Raw genomic sequence first — 13,150 nt, 5'->3', positions numbered from 1 at the left:
ACATTTGAAGGAGTTTCATATTGTCTGTTCTAGTATGAAACCTGCTGCAGTGACTGAAGAACAAATTAAGCTGCGAGCTTTTCCTTTCTCCCTGAAGGATGCAGCTAAAGAGTGGTTGTACTATCTTCCACCTGGTACTTTTGAAACCTGGAATGGTATGAAGACTATGTTCCTAGAACAATATTTTCCAGCATCTAAAGTTGGAAGCATAAGGAAAGAGATCTGCGGTATAAGGCAATATATATAGGAGTCTTTGTATGAATATTGGGAGAGATTTAAGCGGTTGTGTGCTAGTTGCCCTCATCATTAGATAAGTGAACAACTCCTCATCCAATACTTTTATGAAGGATTACAATCACTAGATAGGAGTATGATTGATGCAGCCAGTGGGGGTGCACTAGTTGATAAGACTTCTGCTGCAGCCAGGAGCTTGATTTCTAATATGGCTGCTAACTCACAACAATTTGGCATTCGCCAAGATCATACTCCACCACTCAAATTAGCTAATGAAGTGAACACCTCTAATGCTAATCAGCTTGGTCAACAATTGGCCCAATTAACTGCAGTGGTACAACAACTTGCTTTAGGCCAATTGGTAAGGCCATGTGGAATCTGTCAAGTTGTGGGGCATGCTACCGATACTTGCCCTACTTTATTTAAGGGAGAGACTGAGGGTGTTAATGCTATAGGAAATTTCCCTAGTCAATTACGTCAGATGTACTATGAACCCTTTTCACAAACTTATAATCCTGGCTGGCATGATCATCCAAATATTCGTTATGGGAATCAACAACAAGTTGCTCCACAGTCTACATCTGTGAGACCACCTCGTTTCACTTTTCAACAGCGGTCTCAACAGAATTTTGTACCCAGACCATCGCAAGCACCACAATCTGCTCCACCACCAAGTGCCAAACCATCCACTAAGATTTAATCAATGCAATTGCTACAAATATGCTTCAGTTTCAGCAAACTACCCAAGCGTCCTTAAAAAGTTTGGAGAATCAGGTGGGACAACTAGCGACATCATATAACAAGTTGGAAGCTCATCTGTCTAATAAATTGCCTTCACAACCTGAGAGGAATCCCAAGGAGAATGTAAGTGTGCTAACAGTGCAAAGTAGTATACAATATGAGCCACCCACACACCTTTATCGCCAGCTCCAGTGCAAAAGCAAGTAATAAAAAACTCCATCCATGATGAACCATCAATGCAAAAAAAGTCACATAAACCAACTATGCCAACCTATGTCCCTCATCCGCCTTTTCCAAGCAGATTGAAAAAGTTTAAGAAAGAGGAAGCTAACAAGGAAATTCTTGAGATTTTTCGCAAAGCTGAGGTAAACATTCCATTACTTGATGCAATTAAACAAGTGTCACGTTATGCTAAATTTTTGAAGGCTAAATTTTTGAAGGAGTTGTGCATGAATAAGAAGAAATTGAAGGGTGATGAAAAGATAAGTGTGGGGGAGAACGTCTCTACTGTTCTCCAAAAGAAGCTGCCACCAAAATGCAAGGATCCTAGAACCTTTACAATTCCTTGTATGATTGGGAATAAAAGGATTGAGCGGTGTATGGTATATTTAGGAGCATCGATTAATGTCATGTCATATTTATCACATGCTTCTTTAAATCTTGGTCCACTAAAGGAGACAGGAGTTATTGTTTAGCGGGCAAATTGCACTAATGTTTATCCTTTAGGAGTAGTTGAAGATGTGTTGGTAAAGGTTGATGGACTTATCTTTCCAGAAAATTTCTATATACTTGAAATGGGGGATGCATCAATACCCAATCCGACACCAGTTTTATTTGGGAGGTCATTCTTGATGACAACAAATACAAAGCTGGATGTTAGAGCAGGAACGCTGACAATGGAATTTGATGGAGAAGTTATCAAATTCAATGTATTTGATTCTCCTGGTAAGATCAAAGGGAAGGAGACTTCATTGAAATACCCAACATAAAGATCTTGAGTGTAGCATTCAGTCGAGCTAACGACGTTAAAAAAAGCGTACTTGAGGGAGTTTTCTTTTCCTTATCTTTCATTTTATTTTCATTGAGGACAATGCACTGCTTAAGTGTGGGGGAAGGGAACAATTTCATTTTGTTCGTTGTTGGTTTTATTTTATTTTCTAGTTATTTTTTCTGTTTTCATATTTTTTTTAAGTTTTTTTTATTTGTGTTGTGTGTTTTCTTGTGTTGGTCTTGTTGAAAGCATTGGTCGATGATGAAACTTTGAATTGTGCTTAAAGTGATGTTAGACAATGAGGAATTTTGTATGATTTGTGTGCTTGACTCCTATGTGAATTGCTATTTTGATTTATGTTGTTTTTCACTCTATGCACGATTGAATTCACCACTTAAATGTATTGGAAAAGATTTATGGCTCGTAGTCTTTCTTGAGTATCGTCGTCAGACATATACACCTGCAATAAAAAAATTGTAAACTAGTGAGTATGTAGTTAATTAAATTGAATAATAAAAAAAACTTACAATAATCATAAGTACACATGATTGGGAAGATGATTAAGGCAATTCATTGGATCGTTTGAGTCGTTCAAGCCAACCTATTATATGATAATCCCTAGTTTCTCATGTTTGAGCCATGACAACTATTACTTTTCTTCTATGAACCGGAATTTTTGACCCTATACCTCATTGAAAAAAAAATCCCTTTTGTAACCCATTGCACCATAGTTATATATATGCTTTTTGATTTTGTGGGATGATTTGAAAGAAAAGAAAAGGGTAAATACTTATGGGTTATTTGTTTGGTTGTAATTTGTATATGATCTCTATTTCTATCCTTGAAATATTATTGAAAGAAAAAAAAATGATGATTTGCAATGAAAAAAATGCATATATGCAAATTTTGGAATGCATAATTTTGTTTTGGGCCTATCTTCTTGTTTGATATCCAATTGCCAAAATCCCACATTTAGATCGAATTTCGAAAATATTTGAGCCTTTGACAGGCTTGGAAATAATGAATTCTTGTTTGGTATGGGGGATTTATCATCGGTCAAAAATTCGTTTAAGGGTTTGTAATTGATGACCAGTCTTTGTTTTTCCCAAGTCTATTATGATCTCTTATTGACGTAGAAAGCATGATATACCTGTGAAGAGATGGTTGAAAAAAAATAACTATAAAAATAAATTACCTGTGGAAGAAAAAAAAACAATACACCCAATTAAAAATAGGAAATTCACAAAAATACTTAAGGTTTTAAAAGAATACTAAAAATACAAAATCTATAAAAAATTACAAAAATACGGAGTGACATAATCGTAAATACGGAGTTTTTCTTAAACAAAATTTACAAATTTTTAGCAATACAGTTTTCTTGTAACCAAAGTTTACATATTTGTAATTAAAATTTTAAAGTTTGTAATCATATATTATAATTTTGTAGACAACGACTAAATAGAAAATTATAACAGACTATTACAGAACCATAACAAACTTTTATCCGTATTTTTTTAATTTTTCTAAAATTGTGAATTTTTAAATTTGAAGTGTTAGGTATAATTTTTCCATAAAAAAAAAAAGAAAGGAAATTTCACAAAAAAATACCTCAGGATTTTAAAAAATATACTAAAAATACTAAAAGGAATACTTGTCGGTATCGAAAAATATTTTAGAAAACTAGGAGAAGAGCTAGGCATTGAAACTGATCTACCCCCAAATTATCTTATTTTTTTCAGTTTACAGGTCTCCCGCTATTTCCGTCGTCGGCCACCATGCGCAGGTTAGCTGCCCAACTCGTCACTGTAAGCTTCACCTACTAATTCGCATATCCACATTCTTACTCCCTCTCTACTTTTTGTATTTCTCAAGTATTCACCAAAACAAAAAATTTGAGATTTTCAGATTACAAATTTTGTGATTGTGCAGCATTATTGCAGAAAAAACCCTACACGAACTGGGCAACCTCGAAAATTTTCAACCCACAATGAAGCAGGTTAATCGCTCTTATCCCTTCAACTACTTAATTTGGGTTTTGTTTCTTTCAAGGTTACTGATTTCTGGAAATAATTTGTTAAATTAAAATGACTATTTTTCGTTGAGATCGATTTTTTTATGTATTGGGTGGCAGATGACCTTGCCTTGGAAAAAGATGCTGAAAGAAAAATTGGATGGGTATTGAAACTATTCTTTGCTGGGACTGCTACGTATGTTGGTTACCAGTTTTTTCCATACTTGGGTCTGTACGTAGATGTTTAATTTGATCATTTACTATCTCTGATTATTTCTTTCTTTTTTACAACATTTTATTATCATTTTCATTTATATTATTATCCATGTACCAGGGGATAATTTGTTGCAGCAGTCAGTGTCTCTTTTGCATGTAAGGGATCCGTTGTTTAAAAGAATGGGAGCTTCAAGATTAGGCCGCTTTGCTATAGATGGTAAACTACGTGTCTGTGTTTCTGAAAGAACTCTTTATGTTTGACTAACTGCCAAAGAAAATTTAAATGCCCAGTTCATTTTTGTTATTTATGATTGTTTCTCTTGGATTATTGCCTGAATTTAACTTCTCATTTGCTTCTCATATCTAATTGATAGCAATTTAATTAAAATATTAATTGGCTCATAAAGAAGTTAGGAAGTGCAACCTTACTTGTAAGGGTGAGAAAATGGTAGAGTGCTGTGTTCTAAGACCGCGTTAGAGTTTGTGATGATACTGAGTTTTATAGAGATAATGGCTATTGACCAACTAGTTAGTTGTAGTCCTTCAAAAGAAAAAAGTTTCTCTCAATTATCCAAACTATACTTGTATCCAGTCAAATGAGAAAAAGAGTAATTCGTTCAGTTATCTATAATTTGTTGTAGGCTATGTTGTTAACTTTTAGTTTCCTTCAGGAACTTTTAATCTTAAGCTGCGTGTTGGATTGTAAGTAATAGTGGATGTTTTGGAATTTAGTATTCGTAACACTTTGTGTTGTATGTAAAATTTGTTATTTTCTTTTAATGCTTAGATGAAAGAAGGATGAAAATTGTCGAAGTTGGTGGGGCTCACGAGCTCTTAAAGATGTTGGAGGCTGCTAAAGATGACCGCACTAGGAAGGAAGCACTAAAGGCTCTCTCGGCTATCTCAAAATCAGGTTAGGGCTGCATGACTAGTTTTGAATTTTATTCCTACTATAACTTTATTTTTTCTTTCAAAGAATTCCTTATAGATCCCCTCTAATGCTTTTTATTTATAAAGATTTACTAAGGGAATGATGGGCTATGTGTAACTACACTTGCAGTATACTTTCATTTTTTGGTTGGAAAGAACATAAACTCTTGTATTAAGACAAGTTACTACAATGGTCCTGTAACTAACTTATGATATGCTTGGCTATTTTTTTTTTCTTTTAAAGTTAGACGAAGGGCGAAGACACTAAGTGTTTCCAAGCAGGCCCTTAACATTTTTTAGTTTATTGTTTTCTATCTGTAATCTTTTCTTCCTATTTGTTTCTTGCATTCCAGATAAAGCTGTTGGAGCATTACATCAAGCTGGCGCAGCTGCTATTATCAATTCTACCCCGAATTCCTTGCAGAATGTCGAAGTTGAGCAATACAAATCTAGCTTGTTGAAGAGATTCCAAGATCTGAAATATGACGTTCCCTTATGAATTGAAATTGAGTAAATCTTTTTGATTGTAGCTTCTCTCTCGGTTTTGTAAGAATGTAGATGCAACAGCCAACAAGTCCTGCATGGCGGACAGTGAAACTGTAGTTTATTTGTGGATGTTATGTTATCTGTTTAAAGAAATTAGCTTAGTGATTTCACCCTTAGTCAGAGATCATTTAGTGGGTGATTTCTTTCATACAGTGCATGGTCATTTCTTTAAAGCACCTGGGCTTATAAACATGCATTTCATACAGATTCTATTCTTACTAAAGAAATAAAAGCAATCTTACTCATTGATTCACCATGCCTATGGTTTAAAACAGTGCTTGTATTCAAGACACTCAACGGTCTTATAGATTTGTTTAATGGGTCAAGATTACTTATTTGCTTTTCTCATGTTTTCTTACAAGTTATGCCATCCATTAATTTATACACTTGTTTAATGGGTCAAGATTACTTATTTGCTTTTCTCATGTTTTCTTACAAGTTATGCCATCCATTAATTTATCTGCATTATGTTGGAAGCCCTGTTCATATCTGTTTATGTTTTTGACCAGATATCCTAATAATAATAATAATAATAATAATGGAACAACCAGAGATGAATTCTCTTTAGGACCATATAGGCCACTAACCATTGCATCCACAAGCAAGCCTCCTGCTTCCGCAGCACTGTGGAGAATGTCGCAGTGCTGCGAACAAGAAAAATTAGATCAATATTGTTTTTGAAAAGTTATTTCTATGACTACATATGCATTGAACTCATTGAAGTAAACATAATTTGTATCAAGTCAATTGGGAAGAAAGAGGCTGTTAAAAAAGAGAATAATAAAAGTAATGCATTTCCACTCAAATTGAGTGTGCACTTGTATTCCCCCCAAAAAAATACCTTGGCAGCTTCAGCTACAATTGCAGGAAGCTCCATAGCAGTAATATCATTTAGAGCTGGGAGTGAGTTTGCATCCAAAACAACCTGCAGAAGTTCATTATATAACTTCAATAGAGGTCAAGATAAAAGTTACTGCAAGAGAAACCAAGTCTATTTATCTTTCCAATTAACAATTACCACCTAAAACATTCACAAGAAAAAGAGATACTAAACATGTAAAACAAGAACACTCAGTCATATCATAGTCAACTTATCTGAAAAAGTAGACTTTCGGTAAATTCTTCAATATCCTTTGGAAATGCTAAGTAAATTACGAAGAAGCTACTCAATCTCTTATTATGTATTGTGGTCTCAATTATTATGATGAGATAAAAAATAAAGAGAAAGAAAAAGTAACCAAATTAAATTGTCCAAATTATATTTATTATAACAAAACAATAATAGAAAAAGACATGGTAAACAAAAAATTACAAGAAGAAAATGAAGCATGCTGGGACCAAATTACCAGGCTTAAGCTTCAAGTGGATGTCTTTAGACATCAGCTTCAACAATAGAGCACTTCACTTACCACCAATCAAGTAACCATGTCCACTAAAGACATACAACTGCTTATCAATAAAGATGTCGACGAGAAGATAGATGAGTGTAATAGTCAATTTGATGAGACATATGATACAGAAGATTCCATCGACCGATTTGGACTTAAGGACCCTACTATGGGATGCACTATGATTTAAAGTCTAATTTAAAGATAAGATGCTCTTTTCCACAAAGACCAAAAGAAGCCGTCCATATGCTACGCATCTCATCTTTTCAGAAAAAACAAAGGACCAGAAGTATTGAACCTTATCCTCACTTTAATAAAATAATAGAGGATAAATTTTTATTTTTGTATAAATATGCTATGGAGTCTAGTTTTTAGACTCACTTAATAATAATAATAGACCAATCGGAATTTGATACTTGGTAATAGATATGTTTACAATTACTATACAATTTTTTCATATGAACAACATATCATGTATGTAGTGTTTATTGAATGAGCTTACTAAAAAGTCTCTTTTTGGTTCCAAAATTTTAAATTTTCTGATTTTGATTTCTGGAAGGATTTCATACAAAATTTATATTTAGAATTGGTTCCCCAAACTTGAATATATATATATATATATATATATAATATATATATTCATTGTCATTATTTTTTTTAACAGAATGCTAGAGTTTAAGGATCAATCATCAAAGATGAACAACAATGAAAAATTCTGGGAAATAAAATTATTTTGTCAATAATATAAAGACAAATAATCACAAATCCTATGATATAGGGTTGTCGGAAAGGAATGAGATTGTTTAATATATATTATGTTGACTAGCCAAACCATGCCATGGCAATATATAGATATAATAAGAAGGTAAATTTAAAAGGAAAATATTTAATTAAGAAGGAAATTGCACGCAAACCAGAAAAACAATGTTAAAAACATATGGACATGTTTTCTTACGTATTAAAACATGCAAAAATCAAAATATTGCTTATAAAATATACAAAACTGTACCTTGTTTGACTTTACTTGCGCGTTATTGACTAATTTATTAATTAATCCAAAATTATCCTTACTTTCCTGGAAATTGGCAACTAATCCCACCCTAAGTAGAGCTCTTAATATGACTATTTTAGGCAAAGCCAAACAAAAAAGCTAGCTTAAATATTAAGGGAAGTAGTGATTAACAATATAATTAATAAGCATTTTAGCACTAAGTACGTAGTAGATCAGTGTATCAAGTTCGTTAAGGCATTTTATAATGATGAAGCCAGTAGCAGCGGCGGTGGAGGCGTATGGTGTTCCCCTGGTGAGCGTGGTAGGGGATTTTTTCTGTGTCCCTTACCCTGTGGAGCTAACAGTGAAGAAAAAAAATCACAATTTGTTTGATTCAATCTACGAAGCTTTAGATGTCAATGGAAATCTTTTCTTCCGCGTCGATGGTTCGTCTCGTAATTTCCAGAAAAAGAGAGTCATGCGTGATGCTGCTGGTTTTCCTCTTCTTACCATGCGCGAGAAGGTACTGTAATAATCACACACACAAACACACATATATATGTGTGATAATTTTAATAAACACATTTAAAATAAAAGTAGATAGAAATAAAACTATCAAAAAACCTAATGGAGAGAGTATTTGCTACCGCATATATCTATCTATATATATACATACATAAAATTAAGTACATTTTAGTCAAAGTTTTGTGAGTTCAGTTAAATAAAACCTATGTGCTCATTATATCAATAGCTATGATCATAAAGACATATATAGGGAATAACAATTCTACTATATATAGATATATGTATGTATTCACTAAATATGTATTACAAATGAGATATATACAAGGCGTTGTCATCACGTCATCGATGGACGATTTACCGAGGAGAAGGCTCGGAGCGAAACGACATGATGTTCAGCGTTCAAAGATCGAGTTCTTTCCAACTAACGAAATTTCGACACAAAGTTTTCCTACCCAATAATAATAATGTCAATGAAGATGTTCCAAACTTTCAGATCGTTGAATCCAACTCGCCATCTTGGTCTTACAAAGTTTACAAAGGCGAAACTCTCATTGCTGAGGTATTTATATATTTCATGTTTTGATCATCTTTTGTCGTAATTATAATTAAGTAATCTGACGATTTCATGATTGAAAAATACAGTTTAATTTCGTCTTCTCGTGGGAAAACTTTGCCAAAGGAACAAGAAAGCTAGCGCTCAAAATTTATCCAGGTGTAGACTACGCTTTCATTGTCGCATTAGTTGTGATCCTCTACGAAAATGATATCACGTGTATTTAATTACATAGAATATATGCATGTATGATTGTAATGTTATATAGACTTGAGAGAGTCACCACATATATATATATATATATTTATTATATTATGTATAATACTATTCTGTATACGTTGTTTTTTTAACTCACTCGTTGTGCAATCTCGTATTTACACTATTAAATTGTTAGTTTGGGTTAGTTTGGGTCTCGTAATTATGATTGTCTTTCATTTTTTGTATATCCATTATCTATCTATCTATCTTATCTACTATTAATAAATATGGTTGGTTTTTTGGGATATATTGTAACACAAATTCATTCACATCTTGGTCTTGAGTCTCATGTCCTTTTGAATCAAGATTAAATTGATGAACATACGTCAATAGTTTTACTTTCTATCCTTTGATTCAATGGGCAAAAAGAATCGGACAAAGGGTGGTCTGGTGCTCATGCTTATAATTTCGCGTGTATAAGAAAATAATTCAACGCTTTTTTCCTTTTTGGCTAGAAGACCATCTTTCCAAGCAAAAGCAACGCTTTAAATATATATTACTGGTCTTGCAGTTCAAATTATATTGTATTAAGTATGTTTGGTTTTGCCTTTATAAAGAGATGCATAAATTCTAAGAGAAAGAAAGTAATCGTTTACGAGTGAAAACGTATTGAGCGAAATGAGAGAATATATGAACATGCGAGATGAGGAGAGAAACAAACCAAAAGAGAACAAAGAACCACCGAGAGCGTAAACATATTATTAGCATAACACAAAACATATATGCTATATCTCATAAGATTTCCAATAATACAAAATAATTTTATGTTAATATCACTTAATAAAAAAAAGATATGCAAAGATTATAAAATTAGTTAGGCTTACCTATTTCTACTTCCTTATGGGTCCAACCTGACCTTGGCTTGAAATGAGGCATGTTAGGTACCAATGAATTTTAGATGAACAACTAAGTTTCTATGTTGCTATACAAAATTAGTTTGACACTTATGATGATTGTGAAAGATTTACCGCTGAATCAGTCATGTTAAGACGTAAATATATATATTTTTCCTTTTATCAACTTCTGCCAAGTACCTCAAGTTTTCTTCCAAATTCAGTTACTACTCATTACTCACGTCTGGAACATAATCCATTGAATTGATTGTCATCATCAACTCCTCTAACTTTGCATATACATGGTCCTTTTGTTGATGTAGTTGATCTCCTGCATAAAATTTGTGGATTTCACCTTTGACAGAAATCCAACTACATCCCGCTTCCTTTCTTACACCTCGGTCTTTCATCATATGTCTTAAACTAATTCCATCTTCGTAGCTCCCTGCCTCCATATATGTGTTGGAAAGAAGAACATAAGTAGCTGAATACTCTGGCCTAACTGAAAGAAGCTTCTCAGCAGCTATCTCCCCCAACTCAACATTTCCATGGACCCTACATGCTCCCAACAGGGTCTGCCAGACCATTTCATTCGGCTCAATGGGCATGTTTTCTATGAACTCCATAGCATCAGTGAGGTGACCCACACGACCCAAGAGATCAACAATACAAGCATAATGTTCCATCTTTGGTACCAAACCATAAGATTCCTGCATTCGTTGAAAGTAAAGTAGACCTTCCTCCACCATACCCCTGTGGCTGCAAGCAAATAGGATGCACAGTAAGGTAACAGCGTTTGCCTTCACGCCCATTTGCTCCATTCTTCTGAAGAGTAGTAGAGCATCTTCCACAAGACCATGTTGAGCATAACTTGATATTATGGCGGTCCATGTAACAGTATCAGGGTTGGAAATACTCTCAAAAATCTTTCTTGCCTCGGTTATGAAGCCACATTTTGAATACATGTCAATAAGAGCACTTTCTGTACACTTGTCAGCATCAAGGCCAGCCTTACATAAAAGACCATGGACTTGTTTGCCATAGTCAAGCAAACAAAGGCTAGCACTTACATCAAGCACGGTAGAAAAAGTGAACTGATTGGGTGTAAACCCTTCTTCCCTCATTTTTGAGAAGGTCACAAATGCTTCCTCATACTCGGAACATTGAGAGTAAGCAGCTACCAAGGTTGTCCAAGACACTACATCTCTCTCTTCCATCCTATCAAAAACTTTCCTTACATCTTCAAGCAACTCACATTTAGCGTAAGCATCAACAATTGCATTGGAAACACTTATCATGAATACTGATCCAGACTTTAAAACCATCCCATGAACTTCCCTTCCAAAACGCGTAGATTTTATAGCAGATATTGCATTGAACACGCTACAATACGTGTAAAGGTCTGGATAAACACCTTTCTCATACATGGTTACAAAAAGCTCCAAAGCTTCTTGGCTATACCCACATTGCGAATAGCCTGAAATCATTGCATTCCATGGGGTATTGATTCCACAGTTAATGAAATTGGAGTCAAAAATAGATCTTGCATCAGACAAAGACTTACACTTTGAGTACATGTCTATTAAAGCAGTTCCCACATTTACGTTAGAATCCAGATGAAGTTCGGAAGCATAAGCGTGAACTGTTCTCCCCTTGTCAATATCACCTAATTTACCAACAGCTTTTGAGACACTAATTATGGTATACATATTGGGTGAAATTCCCTCATTTTTCATTTTCAGAAAAAATTGGAACGCTTCTAAGTGATGGTTGTTTGACGTAAACCCTGATATCATTGCATTCCAGGAGACTTGATTATGTTCTCTCATGTCACTAAACACTTCATATGAATCATCGATGGAGCCCAATTTTGCATACATGTTGAGAAGAGATACGCTGACAAAAGTAAGAGATGAAAATCCACGCGCAACAATTTGAGCATGAATCATTTTACCCAGTTCAACACAACCCAAACCAATACATGTCTGAAGAATTGCAGAATACGCAAACTTATCCGGCAAGATTCCATGATTCATCATCTCACAAAAGAACTTAAACCCATCATAGAATAACCCATTCTCTGTCGACCCAACAATCATAGCAGTCCAAGAGAATATATTTCTTTCCGACATTTTATCAAACACTCGATGAGCAGTGGCAAAATCCATGCATTTTGAATAAGCGTGCGATACGTGATTTAACAGGACTAACAAGTCTGATTCTGGAAATTCAGACTTCAACACAAAACCATGAACAGCTCGTGTTGCTTCTACAGATCTTCTATTGGCAGAATCACGCAAAATATCAACTAATATTTGTCTTTGCGTCTTGTCTACAGCCATTAAACTCGAAATTCTTGCTTGTAAATCTCTATTTGATTTCTGGGCAGTTGGCAGTGGCTGAGTTACAGTTCTAGTCTGCATCAAATAGGAAAATTTCCTTCCCTTAAAGTTAAAACAATTACAAACTTACAAAGAGTCAAACACCATGAAAACTCAACAAGAAAAAAAAAAAGAAAAAAATGCAGAAAAGAAGGGTAAGGTCACCTACTATGTTGGTGGAAGTTGGGTTTGAGAAGACGAAGGAATTCATAGGTGGGGAAGAAACGCCCAGATTGCCGAATAAACTCATGGTCTCTCAACTGTTACTGTTACTGGCAAAACTGTTCGTTGGATATTGTTAAGGATGTCACAGGTTCATGGCCAAATTTATAAGGGCTGCCCCCTCATTCCTCACCCTACACCTCTTTTCATTAGTTAATTAATTATTTATTAGACATATTTTAAGAAAAATTGAATATTGTAATTTTACTAATTAATTTGATTCTAATGAAATAGTTTTTTTTAATAAAAATAATTTTAATTATTTTAATTTATTTTGAATTAAAAATGTGATTAATTTGTGTTGACGCGGTTTTTCGTCAACAGTGTATT

At 34.1% G+C, this 13,150-nt stretch overlaps 3 protein-coding genes and 1 non-coding gene across 5 annotated transcripts; 2 read left to right on the top strand and 2 right to left on the bottom strand.

The window, feature by feature from the left end:
* Positions 1-205: 205 nt before the first annotated feature.
* LOC133799065 (small nucleolar RNA R71) lies at positions 206-312 on the bottom strand. The gene has a single exon (XR_009876271.1). It is a non-coding gene; the product is annotated as a small nucleolar RNA R71 (small nucleolar RNA).
* A 3,300-nt stretch (positions 313-3,612) lies between these two features.
* Positions 3,613-5,925, top strand: LOC133798208 (uncharacterized). The gene is made up of 6 exons (XM_062236426.1): positions 3,613-3,771; positions 3,896-3,962; positions 4,098-4,205; positions 4,312-4,410; positions 4,981-5,106; positions 5,477-5,925. Exons 1-6 carry the CDS (start codon positions 3,742-3,744, stop codon positions 5,620-5,622), a joined length of 576 nt encoding a protein of 191 aa, XP_062092410.1. The 5' UTR covers positions 3,613-3,741; the 3' UTR covers positions 5,623-5,925.
* A 2,391-nt stretch (positions 5,926-8,316) lies between these two features.
* Positions 8,317-9,367, top strand: LOC133795863 (protein LURP-one-related 14). Its single transcript, XM_062233317.1, has 3 exons — positions 8,317-8,571; positions 8,899-9,132; positions 9,216-9,367. The coding sequence occupies exons 1-3, from the start codon at positions 8,317-8,319 to the stop codon at positions 9,351-9,353; spliced, it is 627 nt and encodes a 208-aa protein (XP_062089301.1). The 3' UTR covers positions 9,354-9,367.
* Positions 9,368-10,057: 690 nt separating this feature from the next.
* LOC133798207 (pentatricopeptide repeat-containing protein At2g33680-like) lies at positions 10,058-12,926 on the bottom strand. Of its 2 annotated transcripts, none has more exons than XM_062236423.1 (2): positions 12,768-12,926; positions 10,058-12,661 (listed from the first exon to the last, which is right to left on the bottom strand). In XM_062236423.1, exons 1-2 carry the CDS (start codon positions 12,846-12,848, stop codon positions 10,445-10,447), a joined length of 2,298 nt encoding a protein of 765 aa, XP_062092407.1. In that variant the 5' UTR covers positions 12,849-12,926; the 3' UTR covers positions 10,058-10,444. The 2 variants fall into 2 exon arrangements, with proteins under 2 accessions (XP_062092407.1, XP_062092408.1); XM_062236424.1 differs by having other exon boundaries at positions 10,058-12,634; positions 12,768-12,925.
* Between the last annotated feature and the right edge of the window lie 224 nt (positions 12,927-13,150).

This window comes from Humulus lupulus, chromosome 8 (genome assembly GCF_963169125.1).
Source record: "Humulus lupulus chromosome 8, drHumLupu1.1, whole genome shotgun sequence".
Taxonomy (NCBI): domain Eukaryota; kingdom Viridiplantae; phylum Streptophyta; class Magnoliopsida; order Rosales; family Cannabaceae; genus Humulus; species Humulus lupulus.
This window is presented reverse-complemented; position numbering and strand designations above follow the sequence as displayed.